The sequence below is a fragment of the Camelus ferus genome, chromosome X, assembly GCF_009834535.1.
Source record: "Camelus ferus isolate YT-003-E chromosome X, BCGSAC_Cfer_1.0, whole genome shotgun sequence".
In the NCBI taxonomy this organism is placed as follows: domain Eukaryota; kingdom Metazoa; phylum Chordata; class Mammalia; order Artiodactyla; family Camelidae; genus Camelus; species Camelus ferus.
Window position 1 is genome coordinate 80,426,239 of NC_045732.1, and position 23,992 is coordinate 80,450,230.

General features: G+C 42.2%; 1 protein-coding gene across 1 annotated transcript in view; it reads right to left on the reverse strand.

Annotated features, from left to right (window-relative positions):
• Window positions 1-23,992, reverse strand: part of AFF2 (AF4/FMR2 family member 2) — a 276,600-nt gene that overhangs the window by 38,372 nt on the left and 214,236 nt on the right. Inside the window, exons 8-10 of the mRNA XM_032475102.1 lie at window positions 20,905-20,912; window positions 2,344-2,350; window positions 1,188-1,198 (exon numbers count right to left, since the gene is read on the reverse strand). Coding sequence (XP_032330993.1) covers window positions 1,188-1,198; window positions 2,344-2,350; window positions 20,905-20,912 — 26 coding nt within the window. The remainder of the gene's footprint in view (window positions 1-1,187; window positions 1,199-2,343; window positions 2,351-20,904; window positions 20,913-23,992) is intronic.

The following is a 23,992-nucleotide window of genomic DNA, read 5'->3' on the forward strand; positions in this document are numbered from 1 at the left end:
AGCCCAGCAACCCGTCAGGAGAGCCCCAGCGGTGGGCAGGTCGGCTCGCTGGGACGGGCCCGCGCAGGCCGCTGGCCGGCTCAGAGCCGCTCAGGACAAGCCGCTGCCTTCTCGCTTGCTTGGCATCTTCCTGTTGCCCGCCACGCTTAGCGCCGCCCCTCGACTGGGGAAGTGGGCATCTCTAGACCACATTTCTTCTTTGCTGTCTCTCAACGCCCATCTCTTATCTGTGTGGTCTGCTCCCCTTCACGTCTGATTTGTTACCTGATGTATCACAGACACTCGATTTAGAGGGGAAGCTTCTAAGGCCAGAGGCTTTATCAACCACACACATGCCCTGGAGTGATGTTTGGTGTACTGAAGACGCCCTGGAGTAAAGCCATGAAGAAGTCTTCTTTATAAATCTCTGGGAGAACTGTCCCCGCGCGCACCCACTGCCTGCTGTCTACGTCCCTGTGGTCCCAGCAGGAGACTGTCATCAGTGGATCAACAAGACAAAAAACTTTTTAAGTGCAGAGCGCTTGACAATGTTCTAGCCTTTTCACTCCCGTGAGCTCATTTGATTGCTGCAAGAGCACTGGGCGAGGGCCGCGGGGGCTGGGACAGGGGTCCGCCCCACTTTACCGTGAAGCCCCAGGACCCCTTAGCCCTGCGGCCGGGCTCTGGGAGGGCGGTTCTCACCAGGCTGCTGTGACTCGTTCTTGAACAGCAAGTCTAGCTTGACGAAAGGAAAACAGTCTAGGATCCACTATAAAATCCACCCTTGTAATCCTATCAAAAGGCAAAGGGGGCACAGAACTCATCCCAAATGCTTTCTTCAAGTGACCTGATGAGATAGGCTGCAAGAATTCAACGCTTGAAACACTGAAGGCCACCCCCCCTTTATGCTAAGAAAACCTTGCTGCATTTGACTCATTCAACCGACAAATCTGAGACTAGAGAAAAAGTCTTCCAGTTTCCAGCTGAAAAGGTTTCCAGTTTCCAACTCTTTCCACATAGAGTAATAGTTTGTCAAGATTCAATATGGGAAATTTAAATGCCCTTTATGTTTCACATCATGTGTCTTTAAATGGATAATAAACACAGTACAGAATTCAAAAGATGCAGAAAGGGATGCAATGAACAGTACATCTTCTGCGCCTCTGCTGGCATGCCACCCAGCTTTCTGGTTTTCCACTGTTACCAATTTCTTAGGATTCTTCCAACGATATGACACATATTTATTATGTGACATATCATATGTGAATATTGATATGTGTGCTTTTCAAGGAAGGTTTTTTAAATGATGAAAGTAATACATAAGACATAATATTCCTGTGTTAACACCCCCTTACTCTCCTTGGCCTTGCTCCCTGTTAGACTAGAAGTTTGACTTATTTTGTACTCAGTCCTGGTGACCATATACAGTATGATATCTCTCGGTTGCACAATTCACGATGACTTCCTTGCAGAGAGACGCAGCCATTTCTACAGGATTGGCAGACATCTCTCTATATTGCCCCTCGACCTTACCGTGAGTCTCTATTTCTCTTCCCAGCCTTCCTGCGCCCACACTGCCCCTGTGCCTTTGCTTACCCTGTTGGTTCTGTCCAGCATGACACTTTTTCTTTCTCTTCTGCTTCCTTCAATCTTTATCTTTCCCCTAACTTCATCACGGTTTATCCCGTAATTATTCCTGAATTATGACACTGTGCTAACCTTGATGGCGGGGGCCAGATTGTCCCATCATTTTGTGTCACCTGGGGTGACTTGTATGATAAGTTGTATCTAATTTTACTGTTATGAAAAAACACTCCAAATGGCCTCATGATGAACAGAAAATCAGCACAAACAAGACCACCTGGTAAAGAACAATACCTAACGATGACATGTCAATGTATCGCAGAGTGTCAACAGAAGTCAGGACTCAGACCAGCCTACCCAACACCAACACATCCTGAGTCGTACTTTAATGTAGTGAAAATAATTAAGCACATAGGTTGCCTGATGACAGATTTGTAACCTTTCAACTGGTTGTATGGAGGTTGGTCCATCACAGTGCCCGATTCTTTCTTCAGCTTCAGTTCCACTGACAAAATGCAATGGGTTTGGATGGATGTTTTTAATGTAATTGGTATTTTGAGCAACAGCTGTCACTGGGTTGCAGAGTACACGTACACGCACGAACCTAAGAAATAGATGGTGTGGCTCTTACTACAAATGAGTGCTGTATATACACAGCCCTTCCCCTTTTTTAATTAAAACGACAATTCCATTATTCCGATTTGTGTGAAACGTGAGCTACGCTCATCATAGCATTTTGATGCATTAACCAGCCCAGTGTACATTGTGCCTGATATTAACTCCCTTTCTAGTTGATGATTTTTCTAGTGGCATAATTAATTTCCTCATGGAAGAAAAAATATTCAATCAATTTGGGATTAAATTTGAGGCTGAGGGACTTGCGCAAAAGACAGAACTAAATCTCCTAGCCCACATGCATTGCTAATTACGACGCATTCACATTAAGAACAAGAAGGTGTTCCCTTCCCATGATAAATGGGCCTGAAAATCCTCCCCAGCGTTCACAATAAATCACAAAGACCATTAATAAACAGGCACAGGGAAAAAAAGACAGTTTCTACAAAAATTCACTCCCATTCTTTGCCTAAGACGATCAATGTCATATTTAAAGCTGACATCTTAAATCTTCTATACAGAAGCCCTGTAAGTCAAAAAGCCCAGATATTTTAAACAGAATTTCCTATGCCTGTTATTTTGAATGACAGCAAAGGAAATACTGGATCTTTAATCCTGTAATACTATCTGCCTGAGAATCTTGCCTTCCAGCTAACATCTCCCTTCTCATCAAGGCTAAATTAAAGGAAGTCAAGTGCAAATGAGAGAAGAAGAGGGGACCACGTTTTCTTCATACTTGGGGAGCGCCTTTGATCTTGAGCCCAACACGCTTCTGACGTCAAGAGGAAAAGTCCGATCGTGGCCACCAGTAATAAGATAGCTAAGTACAGGCAGCCTTATTCAACACTGACTCCTGTACATGGAACAGCAGTGCTTACCCTTGAATCCGTATCAACAGCAACAAGAATGCCAATCCCCGTATTACAAATGAACATAGAACCACTTAAAAACTGACCCAGAAAGAAGTGGAAACAACCTTAGGCATTTCTCTAAGAACTTGCAGGATCTGCGATCATGACAAAAAGGCTAGTAATACCAAGGTCATGGTGTTTGGTTTTGTCATTAAGAGGAATCTGTCACATGGAGGGATTTGTCATGCAGAGGATTTTGGGAAATTTGGCAATTCCAAAGAAGGCAAAATTTAGAATAAAAAGGATTAAACAAACAGATAATTAAAAATACCTTCTGAAGTTAAACAAATTACACTTGTGGTCTTCTAAAAGCTTGGAAATCTTCCTATCCTGAGAGGGTGTCAACAGCAAGTCACAATGATGCAGGGTCCCCACCAGCTAAGCTCAAACAAACATACATCTTAGGAATTATAGTGGGAAAGGCATTCAAAGCTTGGAGGAGGGGCAGGGATTTGAAATGTTCAAAACAAGAAAAATACAGTCACATGAATTGCATGAAACATGTACTTCTAGTGAGATACATGTTTTCTAGCCTGATGGCGTCAATGTCTCAAATTCCAGTGCAGTTCCCACGGCTCTAGTGTCATAATGACAAGACCCAGGTACATTACTCTGCCAATTGGAAACTTGGGCAAAAAATGGTAGGGAAGCATTTTCCAGAAAGCTTATATGCTAAAATGTTCCCTTTGACTACAATTATACTCCAATACATATTTTAGACAACTATGCCTAAATTCAAGGTATTTGAATGAGAGGCAATGAGTGTGTGCCCTTGTGTGAGTGTGTGTACGTGCCTGTGCTTGTGAGTGTATGTGTGCGTGTGCGTGTGAGTGACTGTATGTATCTATTGGCTAAAACCCAAGATGGCTATTACCAAGAGAAGGAAAATAATCTCAGCATCAATTAAGATGGTTGCCCCTAAATGTCCATCAACAGATGACTGGATAAAGAAGTTGTGGTATACACACACACACACACACACACACACACACACACACTGGGATACTACTCAGCCATAAAAAATAATGAAATAATGCCACTTGCAGCAACATGGATGGACCTAGAGATTATCAAACTAAGTGAAGTCAGACAGAGAAAGACAAATATACGGTATCACAAGTAGAATCTAAAGAAATGACACAAATGAACTATTTACAAAACAGAAATAGAATCAGAGACATAAAAGGCAAATTTACGGTTACCAGGGGGGAAAGGAGGGGGTGGAGGGATAAATTGGGAGTTTGGGATTAGCAGATACACACTATTATACATAAAATAGATAAACAACAAGGTCCTACTGTACAGCACAGGGAAGTACATTCAATACCTTGTAATACCTATAATGAAAAAGAACATGAGTATATGTCCATGAATGACTGAAAAATTGTGCTGAACACTGGAATTTGACACAACATTGTAAAATAATTATAAATCAATAAAAAATGTTAAAAAAAAAGAACACATGAAAAAAGAATACATATGTGTAACCGAATCACTATGCTATATACCAGAAACCAATACATCATTGTGAATTAACTATACTTCATTAAAAAAAAAAAAAAGATGGCTGCCTAAGAAGTAAAACAATATTGAGAGAAGCACTAGCCTTCAAGTGAGATGCATAATATTAATTTTAAATTTAAAAAATAATGTTGCTATTAGCTGGCTAAGAATAGGAATGTTGAATTCTGTAGTACACACTGGGCATCAGTCATTTAATGAAGAAGATATTGTTGCTGATCCATGCTTATATTAACCCTCATTTGGACACTAGCCACATTTTGATCACATACACAAATGTACATTCAATGAAAAGGAATATATATGTATATGCATGACTGGGACATTATGCTGTACACTAGAAATTGACATGTTGTAACTGACTATACTTCAATAAAAAAAGTACATTCACATGTATGAGAGTCAAACATTTACTCAAGTTCTCCTCATATACGCAAAAGTTAGCTGTACAGATAAGAATGTATAAAGGCAAAAAGTCTAAAAGAACTGAAATGGTGGTTATTTTTCTGTCTGTCGATCATGACTCATCAAATATTCAAAGTAAATGTCAACTCTTTTTTAATTAGCCATGAAACTCATGAAAAGCGATATGCTTCCAATATATGGATACAACTGAAGTGTTCATTGACAGATGAATAGTTAAAGAGAATGTGGTCTATCTATCTGTCTATCTATCTATCTATCTATCTATCTATCTATCTATCTATCTATCTATAATGGGAAAGGAATATTACTCAGCCTTAAAAAAGGAAATCCTGCCATTTGTAACAACATGGATGGACCTGGAGGATATTACACCAAGTGAAATAAACCTGATGTAGGAAAAATACACATGTGGAATCTAAAGAAAAAGTCCAACTCACTGTAACAGAGAGGAGAATGATAGTTTCCAGGGGCTGGGAGGTGGTGGAAAAGGGAAGATATTGGTCAAAAGATGTAAACCTTTCATTATATGATGAAGAAGTTCTGGAGATCTAATGTATAGCACAGTGACTCCAGTTAATAACACCATATTGGATACTTGGAATTTGCTAAGAGAGAAGATCTCAAGCATTTTCACCACACAGAAAAAGTATAATTATATGAGGTGATGGATTTGTTTGTTAGCTTGATTGTGCTATCATTTCACAATGTATGTGTGTATCAAAACATCACATTGTGTGCCTTAAATAGAGACACTTTTTATTAATCATAGCTCAGTAAAGCTGGGGGATGAACTGATAGGTTTCCAGGTGGTCGTAGGACAATGATAAATTCCTGGTGGTTTACGTAGAACTGTTCTATTCTTCTAGCAGTGTAAATGATCTAGTGCAGATCTAGTTTTGATGATCTCTTTGATATTTTCAGTACTTTTTCAAAAATAATGTCAAACAAAGTGACAAAGCATAGAATTACTTTTCCTTCCTTTTCTTTCCCCTCTTCCTCCTCCTCTGTCTCTGGCATCTTACTTGTAAAAGTCTCAATATTCAACATAATACCGTACATTTTCCATGATCCTTTATTTCTGAATTGTATTAGAAAAGGACCTGACAAAGTTCCCTTATAGAAAAGTTTCCAGTATACGTTTTTTTATTTGAGTCATTATAATGGAAGAATTTTTTCCAAATATCTAGTATGCTTATAACAGGATAATGCTATGCAAAAAACCCCCATACAAGTCAAATATTTAAAAGTTTTTAATATTTATATTTCAAATAGTTCTTAGTTAACTCCAATCTAGAATGAGCAGGGAGAAAGAAACTAACCTCCTATAATTTACATGTTATTCATGTTGCAAGAGAACAGCAAGAAAGGGCGTGATATCCACGGAAACATAAAGAGATTTTAATCAGCGCTTCCCTTGCTGTGCTCTTTCTTTAGAGATGGCATCTTTGGGAGCCTGTCTTCTGTTAATTGTGTCTCCAAATTGTACATGGATCTTCAAGAGGAGACCAAAGCAACTTTTTGCTCGGTGATCTTACTTTCCTTTAAGATGATGGTTTATACACTGTGGTTTATTCATTTATTGGTCTGATGGTTTTTACGATTTGTGATTCAACATAGGTTCCTTTCGAGTATCGTGTTTTATAAAGATATGGAGAATGTAATATAAGTCTGATACAATTATGGTTATGTGCCACACAAGACAATACTGTAAATATGAGGAGAGTCTGCAAAGCTGCTTAGCAAAATGATCTTAATATACAAGGCAGTGTGAAAATGTAAGAGGAATCCATAATGACAACGAAGATTAGCCATTTGCTCTCTAACCTTATTTACAGAAGCAATCAGAGGTATTCAGGTCGAGTTAATGACCCTGTCTCCAATTAATTCAATTGTCTACAAACAACACTGGTGCAGTGGCTGTCTCAAAGTCTGCCACACAGTCTCAGTGGGAATACATAAGACTCCATTAAAAGTGACAATAATAATGCATTTATTACTGAAACACTATTGTATTATAAATAAATTCCTCATGTTAAATTATGCTCCATGCTTTAACAGAAATTCAATTACTGAAATAATAAAAAGATGGTGTATTTGCCAAGTGCTTGGACTATAATTTGGCTGCTTAGTTACCAGTGGTTGGCTGTTTTGCAATTTTTTCCTTCATAGACTATTTCTTTTGAATAAATGCCAGACTTTTTCATACAAATTTGATGAACAAGTTGCAAAATGAAATTTTGAGCTTTTGAATCCAATTATGAAAGACGTAACGAAATCTATTATTGAAAAAAAAATTCTAGCAAGCCCTTTCTGCCGTTGTTCGGAACTGTCTGGTAATTGAGGTAAGCACAGGTGCTGCTCATTATGGGCCATTGTGCGCCATCTGAATTCTGGGAACTGTGGGATTCAGATGGTTCAAACTCTGTTTGTGTGAATAACAAACAGGCCTGATTCTGCACTTGTGTGTACAAGCTTGTACACAGCTCATTTGGGACTTCAAAGACACCTGCTTACCCTTTTGAAGCCAAAACAGTATCATTTAGGTTCTGGCTATCCTTTCGATGACAATTTTGCAAAAGCAACAGATTTTCGGCTCTCCCCTTCATCCTCACCATCTCCTCCACCGCGCAGTAACTTCAAAACATCCTTATCCTCAGCGATAGAAAAATGAGTTGAGTCAAGCCGTGGCAATTATCCAATGACAAGAGAAGACAGAGCTGTGCGACACAGGCAGAGGGACCAAGTGGCAGCTCTCCTCGTGGAAGCGCTTTGACAAACCAACTGTCTAAGGTGGATGGGGGAATATAGTTTATTTGCAAGTAGGACCAGGAGGTTTTTTTCCTCCTTTTCCTTTCTTTTGCCCTTCTTCTGGGTTCTCATGTTTATCTTTCTAATATCCAGGAGTCTCCTTGTCTTTTTCCTCATTTTTATTGGGATGTAAGTGACATAGAACATTGTGTGAGTTTGGCATTTTCTCTTGCTTTCCTGAGGTCTTACCTGGGTAAAGATAACACCTAGAAAATCCGTAGTAACGAAGCTGTAGTTCTGTTCCGTAACAGAAAACCGATCTAGATTGCCCTTCTGTCCAGCTCCCACTCCACTCAGTGACTACACATGAAAGGCGACATTCCAAAATCCCACATTTGAATGTTTTCCATTGGGTGAAAGACATAAACTTCAAGATCTCAGGAAACCCCAAATAGGGCCTGCTCATCCAGAGAGTTGCAGGCCTGAAGGAGAGTGAACAGAAAGTTCCAGAACGTTTCCTGTGACCCCAGGCTTGTCATCAGCATCCTGAACATGGTCCCTTTCCCACGGCTGCCTTAGGAAGGTGGGGGAGCGGGGAAGTAGGGGTAGGAGGGGACCAGCACAGCAGAAGTACAAATTCAAAAATCTTAATTCATTGTAGACTCTTCTCACTTATGTTGTAATTCCAGTGCTCTGAACATTAATAAATACACATTTGTTTAAAAAAATTCCCTGTTGGTGAATCCTTATGCTGGGAGTTTGATTTCATATAAATGCAAGAAATAGTTGAAGATGTAGGGAATGAAAAATAAAATCAAGGGAAGAAGATACACACTATATAAAAAATAGATAAACAGCAAAGTCCTACTGTACAGCACAGGGAACTATATTCAATACCTTGTAACAGCCTATAATGAAAAAGAATGTGAAAAAGTATATTTATATATATAAAAAAGTATTTATATATATATATAAAACTGAATCACTCTGCTGGACATCAGAAATTAATACAACATTGTAAACTGACTATACTTCAATAAAAAGGCCAAAAAAATCAAGGGAAGAAATTACAGATGCAAGGTTTTAGACCTTGAAATTCTACTAGGAGACATCCCGATTCAGCCAGTGTCTACAGAATCTGGAATATAATTCTTCCACTTTAGAAAACTCAGAGTCCAAGGTCCTAGAGAAGTCTAATGGTGAAACAGAGTAGTCAACCCACGTCCATTTGCAAAGGCATAACGGGATGTTCCCTAGGGCACTGCTAACTTGACACTTTGTTACACTTCTATTTACCTTGTCCATCAGGCAAAGTTACGGTCATGACAATGCTTAATAAAGCCAATCAAAGTAGTGATCAGCCAAAGTAAGTTCCTGCATGTCAGATATTAAATATGATTAATGTGGTCTGACAATGCGCCACAGAAGGCTCGTTGGAACTGTACCTTTTCCCTGATTATTATCACAGAAAGTGCAAGAGAAAACTCTGCAGGAATATAAATAATTTGGAGACCCTCATAGACAATATTCTACTGTGTGTCTCATTTGCACTTAAAAAAAGCTGCCCTACAGACCTTATGTACTTTTAAGATTTATCTGAAAGATACATGAAGAAGACTTCCAGCCAAAAAAAAAAAAAGTACATATTTAATGGAATTAGATCTCTAGGCAAGAAAATATCAAAAGAAAAGGTGAAATATTAAAGTGAATGTGAGGTGTTCCTTTCCACAGCTTTCCCGCTTTGATAAATATCTTCTGGGATGTCATTTACTATAAAGTCATGATTTTACAAAACGGGGGGAAAAAAACCTGGAGTATAAAATATACTCTCTTTATTGCTGAAGTAAGTTGCTATTTTCACATTTCTCTCTGAAATCTGCTTTTGTCAGCCAGAGGCCTTGATATTTGCCTTTATATCTGCCTTTTTATCATTTGTATTGAAAACATGGCAATTATTGTGAAATACTCAAATTGCAGGCAAGCTTCTGATTACATGGCAGAGACAGAGCTGGGACGCCACACTTACTCGAAGTCCTCCTTTCCCTTCCAGCCTCTAGGGGGAGGCGAATTCACCTGCAACTGAAGATCACAGAGTTGTGTAGGGGGCAGGGGTGGGGAGGTCTGTTGAGACAGTTGCAGGAAGGTTCGGAAGAGATGATAGGGACTTATCCCCGAGAGCAGAGAGCGGAGATCACCAACAGCCTCACCCCTGAAAATGAGCTATTGAGACAGAGGAGAATGGCAGTAATATGAAATTTGGGCTTAGAATTGTATAAAAATGAACAGAGTCCTAATATACATATAGTTTCAAATGAGGAAAAAAAAAGAAACTCATCATTAGCCTATCAACGATCTGCAGCTTATAAAGAGAAAGTCTCATATAAATCTAATCTCAGAATAGGTGAGGTTCCTCTCTCCCCTGGGTTTGGTGCCTGAGTGCAAGACCTAAATAGGTTATTAGGATCTGATGCACACACCTTTTTTTGTCCAACATTCTTTTACCATCACAATCTCCTTTTGCCACTGTGAACCCCCACATGATATATAATAATGATAATACTAATATTTAATTTTATTGAGTTCTTAATGTGTGCCATGACTTGTCCAAAGTCTCACAGCCAGTAAGTGGCTAGGAAGAAACAGTCCCGCGGTTTGGTTGTTTTCTGTTTGTTTGTTTGGCTGGAACACAGTTTGAAAAGTTCTGCTCTATTTTAGCTAATCTCCCATCTGTATATGTACTTTCAGACAGAACTATTGGAGAATAAGTACTAAAATCTTTAAACGTGCGCTTTCATAAGATTATCTGTAGCCTTCTCTAGTGACAAGTGAAAAGACATAATGTTTACTAAGAGCAATGATGGTGAAGGTGATGGTGATGGTGATGATGGTGATGTTGGAGAAGACGGTGATGATGGCCACTATTTATTAGCTCATCCTGTGTGTCAGGTCCCATGCCAACATGAAATGTCCCTAAATCCTCACCATAGTGCTATGGTGTACATAACTGCTATTATCCTTGTCTCATAGGTGAGAAAACTGAGGCTTAGAGAACTGACGCAACTTGCTTCGAGATTTGAATGAGGGTCTTTCTGATTCCAAAGGCTGTAATCTTTTGCTGTTACACTATACTGAAGTGACTTGGGATGAATTCCAATGTGTAATTTAAGTAAAATGTCCACCATTGAGGTTTCTGGTTTTGTCAATACCCAGTTTTAAGAGGCAAATGGCCTTCTAATAACAATTTCATAATAACAGAGCAGAATCATAGTACCACAGAATCATACAGCTGTACAGGATCTTGGGAATCTGCAATCCATCTCTCTGAATTGTCAGTAGAGGAACTGAGACCAATCAGAAGTATGTTCAGCAAACTGAAGGTCGTATTAGTGAGTCAATCAAAGTCCTAAATCCCTATCTTGGTAAGATCCGGGGGGCCATTTTGTTTTGGAGCTGATGAATGCAGAAAACCCAGAGAGGGAAAGTATTTTATTTAAAACAACCAGTTATTTTATTTTGAAAGCTGGTTAGTTATCAGCCACAAACCAGGCATTTGAGTGACTCAATGCATAAAAACATGACAGTGACAACATGGTGTGTGTAACTATATGTGTGTATGTGCTTAAAGCAGAGAATCTGATTCCATAGGTTTGGGGGCCACCTTATATCTAGATTTCTTAATAGTCTTCATAGGTGACTCTGCTGTACGTCCACATTTGAGAGCCACTGACTTGAGATAAAAATGTCCTTATATCTTTCGGACATCTCCCCTTCAATGTTGGCATTAGAAAGATAGTAAAGAACTAACATTCTCCCAGTCCATGTATTAGAAAAATTATTCAGATATTTCCATATGGTCCATTGTTATCATGCTGTCAATAATGATTATAAAGAATTACAAAGTTAATGGCAATAGCATTTTTTCCAAGTGCTCAGGCTAAAAATATTGGAATCATAGACTAAAAATCTTGGAATCACAGGCTAAAAATCTTGGACTCATTTTTGACTTGTATATTTTTTTTCATATCTCCATTCAGTCAACCCATCAGCAAATCTTACCAGTTCTCCCTTCAAAATAGGTCTCGAATCCAACCCCTCTCCATCACCCTCACCACCACTGCCCTGGTCCAAGTCCCCACCATTCTCACCTAGCTCGGCAGTAGTCTTCTTACAGAACACTTCCTCTGCTTCCATCCCTGACCCTCATAGTCACTTCTCAGCCATAGTGTGATCCTATTATGACGTAAGTCAGATCAGATCTCTTCTCCACTCAAAATCTCTAGTGGCTCCCAGCTCAGAGTCAGAACCAAAGTCTTTCCCGTGTCCTACCAGCTTTTGTACAATGGTTCCCAGTGAACATGCTGGCGCCCTCTTTTAACATTCTTGCTCTTACTTACTTTGCTTCAACTGAACTATCCTCTTTACTGCTTCCAGCGACACCAAATACCTGCATGTCTCAGGGCCTTTGCACATGCTATCCTTCTTCCCCACCAAATCTCTGTGGTGCTCATTCACTTGTTTCCTTTAGATCTTTGTTCACATGCCAGCTCTCAGTGAGGCCTCCCTGACCACTCTATTGAAAACCACAACTCTACTCCAACCCTCTCTAGCACTCTCCCCTGATTTCTCCCACAGCACTTACCATCTTCCAACGTATGTTATCATACATATTTATGTCATTTATCGTCTGTCTCCACCCAATAACATATAAAGTCCACTAGGGGCAGAGCTTTGGGTTGCTTTGTTTCCTGCTGTATCTCTAGCTCCTAGAACAGTGCCTGGCACCTAGTAGGTAGTCCATAAATATTTGATGCACAAATGCATGCCTGAATGTGAAAAAATGTAAGTGTGGGTTTTGTGAATTAGGTCATGTTGGTGGATTCCATGACCAACAAAGTAAACCAGTAACAACAGGTATGAGGACTAGGAGTGCCTGTTTATTCAGCAACTACTCGGTGCCAGGGGCTGAGTACTTGACACGTTACTGCAGTCCTCACAGTAATTCTCTGAAGAGATGGGACCCAGTTGAACCCAACCAGATGGAGGAAACGTATGTGTCTGACGTTGTGCGGTGGGCAAGGAAGGTTCTTTATAGTGTATGCAGCTGGGTCCAGCTTCCAAGACACTGAGGCTCGGGCAGCTTAAGTAAGCTTGCCTAAGCTCACACGGCTACTAACTGGAAGAGCTAGTGGTCAGCTCCAGGCTGGCCTGACTCCAGAGCTGTTCCCACAATGCAGCAGGGAACGAGAAAGAGCGGCAGACGCTCACACAGCTCATTCTTTCCAAACCTATGGAAGAGCGGTGGCCTCTGAGCCACCCCAAGAAACCATGAATAACCCTCACTTGTTTCTAACCTGGAAAATCCGCAGGAGATTAAGTGGCCCCCTGCCATACCCAGTCTCTAACTCTGCTACCTTCAGTCACATAGGATCCGGCCTTGGAAGCACATCCAAACTGGTAACATTCACACGGAAGATTTGAGAGTTGGACTTGGAGAATTGTCCCGTCCATTCCTCTGGCTTGACAGCAGGGTAAACTGGGGCGCAGAGACAGAAGGGGTGCCGGGCAGGTTTGGTGGGAGAGTGCTAGTCTCTTGGCTCCCAGTGGTGCCTAATACGTACTGGCCATACAGAGGAGGACTTCAGTCTAAGTCGTGTTCCCTGATAGCAGCCGTAACTGTAGCAAGGAAGATAGAAATTCAGCCCCAGTTCTATAGAAATAGCCAGTGAACGCCACAAATGATTGAGTTTAAGGATGAACACACTGTGACCGCGTCTCCTTTCCTGTTGAAGTGGATCCTTCCCATAATACTGTTCTGAGCTAGTTCCCGAATGCTCAGCCGGTCCACAGACGGCTTACTAATGCACTTTCAGAAACAGAGCCCCACCCCCAGTCCAAGTACGGCCCAATATTTGCCGCAGGGTAAAAAAAAAAAAAACATGCATATCAGCCTTCCTCTTATTAAAAGAGACAGCAAGATAATTTACCTTCCTCTTTCTGAATCACGTTAATAAATTTATTTCAATAAAGTCAGCCATTATAGATGATAAAAGTAGTGCAAGACATGGAAATTAGAAGATGCTAGCTTGGTGTGATTTGTGTTTATATAATGACTAAGGCCACCAATTAATTGGAGAAGTGCTATTTATAACTGTACCACTCTGATAAATGGGTGATAAAGGCTATTAAAACCTTGGCAATTTTTCTTCCCTTTTGCTCTAAGAAGCAGAGGCATTGTTTGAAATATTAATGCCCTGCCATAGACGGGGCGTGTGAACTAGCTCAGGGTCGAGAATGCAAATCGCAACCACGGCTTGCACGTGAATTCTTACACTCTCATATTAGCACAACCACTTGTAAAGTATGTGCTGCCTTCGATGAAATGAATGAAGCCCAATACTCAGAGGCATTTGCAGTTTGCAAAAATGTCCCTCATCCCGAGAGCCCCCACCTGAAGTCAAGCCAGCAGTAGGTGCAGAAATAGCGCCGCCTTAGCGGCCAGGGGACCAGGAGCACTGTGTTATTTAAACCCGCATCGGCTGCAGGGACGTGACTCACGAGGTGACAGGCAGTCCTCCAGTTCCACGAGCCCGAGGTCGCAGAGTCCTTGCCTTGCTGGTGATGGGGGGATGTGGTTTGGGCCGCATGCAGTTGAAATTTGCAGGTGAGAACGCCAGGGGTGAGTGAGGATGGAGGACAGAGCAGGTGACCTGCAGGCCCAGCACTGCCGCTGACTGGCCCTGGCTACCTGAGGCGAACCAGCTTCCGGGCTGGGGAAGGAATGACCAGTCAGGTCACAGTGGTCCTGGCTGGCTCTGCGGCACAGAGGCCTCCCGCTAGCCCCTGAGGAGTTCCAGAAATGGCAGGTCCCCGCATGACTCCAACCCCGACCAGGGCCTTCATATTTGCTTTTGCTCTCCTGCTGCTGAGAGTTGCTGGTGTGGTCCAAGGTGAAAGGCTTCCAAGACGTTTCCTAGGCCCCTTCTTCACGTCTATTGTAGGACTTGTGGAGGCCTGCTGTTTGAGCCACCCCTTTGGCCAACGTACGAGGAGTATCATCTCATGTAAGTTTATTGCTTCTTACAGTTTATGCATCATTTGGACAAAGAACATTCTCTCTTGTTCCTGAGGCAACCTTGTGAAGGAGCCAGGGCAGAGATCCTTATCCCCATGGGCCAGTGAAGAAACTGATGGCCCTGAAGGAAACGAGACTAATTCAAGGCCACGGAGCTAGTACACAGCGGTGTCAAGATGGCCCGGGTCTGTCTGACCCGTCTTTTCACGGCCGAGCTCTGACTGAGGCTGTGACGCCGAGTGGCACACGCAGGTAAGCCGTGCTGGCCTTGCGCCTTGAAGTGGCCCAGGCAGTGCACGCCCATCCACTTCCTGCACTTGGGCTTGACCCGTGTGGTAGGGCCTGGCAGAAGGTGGCTGTGAGGCCAGGCTGGGAACTTCCACAACACTTCTGGACTACCTATGGAGCTGGGTCTCTCGTCACCTTTGGTTTTGTAGGCCAGGAAAGGGGATACAGCCACTGGGCCCGGCATCCCGGCCTGGCTTCCAGCCTACTGCAGACCAGGATGAATGGAGCTTCTGCTAAACACAGAAACAGACATCTGTCTGGTCTCAGAAAGGCGACTTTAGATAGAGACAGATGACAAGGGCGCCCGGTGGCATCTGTTTTGCCATTTGAGTCAAGTGTGCCAGTGAATCACAGCAGTACAAACAGGCCAGGATGCCTGCCTCGGCTACACGGCAGCCTACAGGTAACTATGAGATGTCAGGTTTTTTAATGGTATTAAAAGAGGCGGCATTACTTTATATTAGTTTGAAGAAATCTGACTGCATACAGCAGGATGGAATTTCACTTCACGTATCTTCATCAGTGGAGGGCTGCACTTTAAAGAGAAACATTAACTGAGGGGAGACCAGCAACTACTTTCATTGCTCAGATGAAAATAAAACCCTGGGTAGATGGGCTGTGCATTAGCTTGTAATCAACAGCGAATCAAAGACTCAGGCTGAAAGACTCAGAACTGTAATCTAACTAGTTTTCTTACTGTTTGGAGAGATTAATTTAGAGCCAGCCCAAGAAGTGCAGGATGGTACACAGCCGGGAGACCTGTCAGCTCCCGTCTCCAGTCTGGGAGAACTCGGCGATTGGATCTCAGTGCAGTAACAGCGAGTCCCCCGAGGAGGACAAGGTGTAAGGTGTGTGGCTCTGGCCATCGACTGACTCATCAGCTAGAGGAGGAGCCTGGAGTCCCGGCAAGATCCCAGATGCGGAACCCAGGCAACTCTGGGCTGCATTCTCGGCCACTGTTAATTAACCTTTCTAAGCCTCAGTTTCCTCGTCTGCGGGGAGAGGACGAGGCCTTGCAGAGCTGCTGAACTAATTAGAGATGATGAATAGACTGCACAAAGCCCAGCGGGCGCTCAGCACAGACAGCAGTCGTTGCTGCCATGGCTTTCAGAAAGCGGGCTGGCTGCGCAGAGCCGGAAACAGTGGACAAGGCAGGCTGTGTCACAGCAGGAAACGCCAAGCCCGGCCGGCCTCTGGGCAGCATCTTGCAACCTCGGCGCTGCGCGGGCTCCCGAAAGCAGACCCTCCCGCTCTCACCTACTCTACCTCCAACCACTCATCCATCACTGCAAAATTATTTTTAAAAGATGTAAATGCAACATCCTGGGATGACTCCCAAATTTGTTCCTGACAAATGATCTTGGGTAGCAGCTTCCCGTTCTGTGGCTAAATGAACCCAAGGAGTACTAATTCCTTTGAAGTTAATAAAGGCTTTATTGGCTTCAAATAATTGCTGTTTGTTTGGCTGCTATGATTCCAGTTCCACACTCTCTCGACATAATGTAAGCTGGCAGAAGTTTCTACCTTTTACAAGTTTTAAATCCCAATAGAATTGACAGAAAAAGCTATAACCACAAATTGCTTTGCAATTTTCCTCTTTCTTCCCAGCAAGTCCTGTATGGTTATATTATGAACCTTGCTTCACACAAACTGCTTGTGACTTTTATGGCCCTTTTGTGATCTAAACGGCTATCTCATAAGATATTCCATTGCCGCTTCTTTTTCAATTGCTTTTACTGTGAAATGCCCTTGTGGAGAGTTCTGGGGACCATTTCACACTCTTATGGTATTGATTTGCTGAACCTGATGATAGGTTTATATTTAAGATACAGTATTGTATATGAACAGAGTGGGAAGCTTATGAAAAACAGAGCCAAAGCTTCCATGGAGGAGATGCTGGGTACCATTTGTATGTTCTGGAATACAAGGACAATCCCTAATCATCTTGGCATTCATCTCATAAACTCAGCACATGGAAAGACTGCCGGAAAAATGACAATTCGGTCTCCTTAGTAATTCCTTCCCCAATATTGTTACGTTCAAACGAGGCGCAATTTAACCGTGAATATATAAAAACATTATAACATCATTTGTTCAGTCTACTAAAGTAGGGAGTTTGGCAGCGCCTTCGTGGTAAACATTTTTCATGACCCTCCACGAAAAAGAAGCCAACATCTGTCTGGGATGCGAACACAAGGTCCCTCTTTGCCTGTGACTGAATTGCTGTTTAGTGCTCAAAATAATAACCAAATGCAAGAGACTAGTCAGAGGCCCCTCACCTCCAGTCCAGCCTTCCAGTCATCTTTGCTTTTGTTCTACAGACCACAGTGTAATGAGAAGGAGGTTGAGTCTGAGTCCTGGAGGACAAGGAAAGGAAAGAGAAGGGAGGACTCTGAGGAAACAGGTAAGAGAGAGGGAAGGCAGGCAGAGAGGAAAAAGGAAGAGAAAACTTAATCAAAGAGAGGAAGGGGAGAGAAGAAAGTAAAATGTGAAGAATGATTGGTGGTAATAGAGTCATTTATTTAAATAGGAAAATGATGCACCTTCTTGCCTGACTGCCGTAAGGTCTCTGCAAAGACATGTTCCCTACCTTGAACCCTGTCTCAGTCATACTCTCTTTTTCTAAAGAATTCTCAAGCCAGAGCATTAGTAGCTATTCCTAAATGTCTATGTTCAAGGTCCCAATTTCCCTCCCTTCCAGAGTCCATTAGTCCTCTGGATAAATTGAAAAGTGTGTCTCAAGCATGCCATAAAAAAAAAAAAAAAAAACAACTCAACATTACTCAAAGCAGCACCGAAAGGTAAACCGATCACTACAATGCATTAAAAAAAAACACAACTTCAAGCACAATCACTAGAGAAAATGAGACCTTAGGTCTCAGGGTTGGAGAATCTTAAATTATCTGGGAAGAAACAGAACTGGGAGGAGGGCACCAGCTGAATGCTCCGTGTGCTTTTCGATTAGAGCGCCAGGGAAGAACATGTCAGCTGCACTTTCCATGTGACATCAAGGCTGTTTTATTCTAAGAGATCACCCCAGTAGATCCACCAATAAGCTTCCATTTGAACAACAAAAATCAATGAATATGGATTGACGCGGTATGCGGGAGTTGGTCGCAGGGGAGATGGCAAGGAGGTCACTGCAATTTGGCAAGGCTTTGATGTGGGAAGGAGTGGATGGCTGCGAACACCAGCAAGATGGACTCTACCCCGTATCCTCTATAATTACGAGCTATAAATTCCACTCCGCATTCTCCATATGCTACATCTTCATTTAGAAAGCACGGCCTTCATGACGACTTCCATCTCAGCTCCGGGATGGAACTGATTCCCTCGTACAGCCTGAACAAGAGTGACTCGTATGAACTTTAACGACTCCCCTTTCTGCTTTGCATAGGAAGGGTGAGGCGACTTGAGGGGGTGCCCCCCTCCCGAGTTACACCATCGTTCGGCCGGTGTCAGGAGTGAGGAGCTCAGGCAACCAGCGTGAAGCAGAGTGGGAGAATTTCAACTCACCCTTTTCATCTCAAAAGAGACCGAATAAATAGAATTGTCAGACTTCGATGTGGCTAGGCTGCTTTTGGCAAAGGACGCCAACACGTAGTCTGTTATTTTCTTTTATGCCGTAGCAAGTTTAGAACAAAAATGGAACTTCCAGTACAGCCTCGATGCCGCTCTGCCCCTGGACTTACTCTTGACATAAATGCACAGTACATGGGAAGCAGCAGAGCTGCAAGACAAGGCAAGGAAAATACTAGAAATCTCCGATCCGCTAAACTGAGGCTTGCTTTTGTGGCAAGTGCACTCAGAACCTGCATCCAGCAGATTCAGCAGATGTTTATCCAGCACTTACCATATGCCAGGGATTTTTATGTCATTTTAGAAATAAGGAAACTAAGGCTCTGGAGCTCTTGGCACTGAACCCAGCACAGGGACGAACGTCATCGAGAGCATCATTTCATCTCCATTGCAGCCTATAAAGCGGGTCCTATCATCCCCATTTTACAGATGACGAAAGGGAGGTAAAGAGAGGTGAAGCAATTTGCTCAAAGTTACCCAGTGGGGAAGGAGCAGGGTTAGGATTTGAACCCAAACCCTTCACTTCTCCAGACCGTGCCTTGGGTTCTTTGAAAGCCTCACAGAGGACCTGGACTCCCGAGGCCAGTGCCAGCAGCCAGTATTTTGCCAAGGAGATGACCTACTAATATCCCTTGGGACAAGTATGTGTGTGACACACTGTAGAAATGTTGTCCTTTAATATTTCTTGCACCTGTTCGCCTAAACCAATATTAAATGCCTATTGTGTGCTAGGCACTTCCCCTTTATATATTGGTTAAAAAGTTCAAATCGTTTTTCCGATTTTTCTAATTTTTTCTAAAATGTAGAGATGATAATACTGTGTCCTTAAGAGGGTATCTTTAAAATGTGAGATGAAACAACTAGACATCCTCAAATGTATCCCTATGGCTGTTCACTGACAGGAAGCTACACATCAGCAGAAGGAATTCATAGATGAGAAAGGATGAGAGCTGCCTGGAGCCTTAGAGCCCATGCCATCCCCTCTTTCATTTGATTTAGGAGGAAATGGAGGCAAAGCAAACAGCTACTCTTAAAAGCCAACTGTTAATATAATTCAATCTAGTATCATGCAGATCTACTTCTTAGCAGTTTCTGTGGAATGATTTGGTTTGGATCTGTGTGCAAGTGTCCTGTTATATGCGTTTACTTATTGAATAGATCATGCTGGGTGTTGATATTCAGCCTTTGAAGAAGCTTCTGGTAAAATCTGAGATGGAGAGAGCACAGAAATTAGAACTCAACAGAAGCAGAGGACGCCCACATGACCCAAAGGTTGTTGGAACCAGTAGGATTTGGGGGGAGGCTGGGTTTCATGCTAACATTTTCAAAAATTATTCTGTATCACACTTGGATTGGCATCTATCCAACAGTGGAAGCATCTGTGTATCTGAACTCCCCTCCACCCCCTACAGCGAAGCTCCAATTGCCCCTGTGGGCAGGTGTTGGCTTCCTCATTTTGGCATCCCCTTCAGTGTCCAGCAGAGTACAGCCTCAACACATTTCCATTTGAGTGCATCAAATCATGCAGAATGCTTTCCCTGGAAGATATACTAACTGTCCAGGTTACCTCCATCATCATCCCATAGAAATCCAGCATTATTTCTCTAGGTGGATGGCATGAGACACAAGTAAGAACCCTGAAGCTAAACAGGTTTGCCTTCAGTGACAGAAAATTGATGTTTGCTAAAAGAACGTATGCGCACAGGCAGATGCTCACACGTATACATACATGATGGATTTTTTTTTTTTACAAGTCTCACTTATCCCCTTTCATTAGCTGATAGGTTTAATCGCTATCTCTGGTCATGAATTATGTCCCTGAAACAAATCAAAGTGCACACAGTAAAAGAGTTTAATATTTTGAGTTCCCATCATCAGCCCTCCACTCTACTAAGAGGATTTGAGACTGCTCCATCTGTCTAAAGGTGAGATTCAATCCACTTTTTCCAGAAAAATCTAAAATATGTTGATCATCGCTAATGTTATTTATGTAAATAGAACTTCAGGCTTAAATGTAATTAGGCCCCATTTATCTGCTGGCCACTGCCACAGTCTCAGCTGTGGCTCCATTTTGACATATTCTACTTTTTCAGGAAAGGAAAACAGAGAATCAGCCCTAACTTCCTTTTCCATAACAAACACTACACACAAACAGTCCTCTTCCCTTGAAGGTCTAGACACTCACCAGCCTCATAAACACATGCCATCAGATAAGCTTTTGGTTGGATTTAGAAAGTGAGACGGGACCCTGTGAGAGGCAGTATTTGGTGCCCTGTGCCTTTCCTAGCAGAGAAGAAAACTCTTTGAGGCAAAGACTATCCGTGTCCTACACAGCAAATAACCATGTGTTCTCTTAGGAGCTGAAGTAGGTTTTGATTCCGTGGGCTCTACCCATGGGACCCTGTTCAACTCTGCTCACGCACACAGCGATTTTTAACACATGCCTATATTTTATCTATCACACATACTTTGTTTTTACTTACAAGTGACTTCGACATGGTTTGCTGTTTCAGATTCCAAATTTCAGCAAACAGGAGTAAAGTTTACTATGCCCACATCATAAAGCTGCCCCGAGAGGTAATACTGAAGGACGGCGCCATTAGGGAAACCACCTTTTAATAAGGCGCTTTTGGTAATTCGGGGGCAAAAGCTCTCGTGGCAAGCCTATGAGGTACAAAAGGAAACCATTTTAATCCCCAAATCTACAGACTGATAAAAAGCAATCTATAATTGCATCGAATGATAATTTAGTCTATTGCACGTGGGCCATGATGGTATAGATATGGTTTTGAGGCGTCAGCTCCCTATAGTGGTTGGGATGTGAAAGGTATGATTTGTTTTATTGTCTGAAAAATGTCTCCGTGCTTTATAAGGGGCACCTGTGTAACAATGAGCACGGTGAGGGCCAAAGGACATTAATGCACAAAGAGTGCCAGCCAATTGCTTGCTCTGGCTTCAGAATCTGTTAGCGAAATCTGGCAGAGTCATGTGCTTCCCATAATAAACTTGTTCCTCCGCCCATGGCTGTTGGATCCCACAAGCCAACGAGCTGTTTTGAGTTTGAAGCAGAGTATACCTTGGCAAAGAGCAAGCGTTACCATGAATAATGAATGCCCTCTCTCCTGGGCCGGTGCAGAGGGAGAAGCGTGGGGGCTTCTTCATAGATGACCGCCTCTGAGTGGCGGGCAGAGGCTTGGAGCACAGGGACGGCAGGTGGGAGATGATTTAGAACCAAGTATTGGTGTTTTGCCGAGAACATCCCATGAACTGGGAAGAGAGCAGGGATGTCTGAGTGCCCATTAATAAACAGCACTGAGGTTATCGAAACCCCCTTGGCAAAGTCATTCCAGTATCTGGAAAGACAAAGGGAGGGAAAAGAGAGTCCTTAGATATGAACTACTTACTACTTTTTCTTCTTTTTCCAGAAAAAAACAAGAAAGCAAGATGAAACAGATTCACTGAATTCCCCCAGACTGAAACTATACTCCATGAGGACCAAATGGTGTGGCATTTGAATGATTCTTCAGCCACAAATTAGCACCTCTTAAGAGCTTCATGCTTTGGAGCCATTGATTTTTGATAAATCCTGATTGGCAAATGTGAGAACAGATGTAGGTGTGCCAGATGGTTTTTCCAGACTTACTCAGGTCTAACTGCCAGACTTTGGGCCAACTAAAGCTGAGAAAATGAAAGAAAGAATTTATTCTCTTGCTCCTGACTCTGGGGACGGCTGTCACGTGCCGCTAGTCCACGCACTATGTGCCACGCCATCCTTTTGGAAGAGAACCACTTATGCAACTTCCAGGCCAAAAGAAATATACCAAGGGAGGGAAAGCAGAAAATAGTTTCCAAAAAATTAAAATATGCTGGAAAACAGGGAAAATACCAATTATCAGTTATCCAAGATTTTATGAGAAAACGCTTGATTCCTTTGAGCCAAACAGTGTTTACAGTTGCAGCAATGAAAATTCTAATTTTGTGCTCTAATGAACACAAAACGATCCATACTCAACCTTGGCAAAACTTATAATGACTGTGTAATTGAAGTGAATTTGTCATATTAAAGTATTTCATAAAATTATAGAAAAATGCCAAGAAGTAAGAACACGGATCAGGAAGACTTGGCTATGTGACCCTGTAGGCACACTGCCTCCCTGGTTTATAAGTAGAATGAGAGTTTACAGAAGACGCCATTCATACTTAACACCCGCTGACCAATCCATGAGACGGTGGATGCTTTTCAGAAAGAGCCACATAATAGTCATTTTATTCTAAGCATTAAACATACCAAGTAGTCATTTTCTTTTGTTGACAAATCTCTTAGTATACTTAAACTGCTATTAATTCCTCCTCACTATGCATTTGGAATGTAAAAAGGGGAAGTTTTTTTTTCTGGTGACATTCCCTACTTAGAATCAGCTAGCGGTTCTCAGCCGCCACGATGGAGGCTGTGGGGAAATCAGAGTCCCCAGCAGAGCGGAAAGAGAAATGCAAATCACAGCAGCGCATGAGTGTAAACATAGGGATTGGAGAGGACTTTGACCACACCCTAGCTCGGAGACTATTCAATAGATTTGAGGCCTGATTCCCAATCCTATTCTCTTCTGAATCTCTTGGATTCAGAATTGGAAATATCTGCCTCTGTACTGCTGACGCTTCTGTCTGTGTGTCACACGTGCAAAGTCCAAATATCTGCTCTTTGGTTTAGTCTTCTAAACAAAGTGTATATATAATGTGCACTGAGGTCTGGGCAGTGTCTAGACGGTACACTGAGGTTAAAAAATGTGTAACTGGAACCCAGAATACCCAAAACATCTTGAAAAAGAAGAAAACTGGAGGAATCACACTTCCCAATTTCAAAACCTACTACAAAGCTATAGTAACAGTGTGGTACTAGACTCAGAATTGCTATCTAAATCAACGGAACAGAAACAAGAGTCCAGAAATAAACTCTCACATTTATATCTTTTCAACAAATGGTGCTGGGACAATTGGATTTCTACATGCAAAAGAATGAAGTTGGACCTCTACCTGACACCACGGAAAAATACCAAGTCAAAATGGACCAAAGCCCTAAGCCCTAAGCCCTAAAACTCTTAAAAGCACAAGCAACAAAAGAGAAAAATAGGTAAGTTGGATTTCAACAAAATTAGAAACTTTTGTGCCTCAAAGGACATCATCAACAAATTAAAGACAATCCAAAGAATAGAAGAAAACTTTTGCAAGTCATTTATCTGCTAAGGGACTTGTGTTGAGAATATATAAAGAA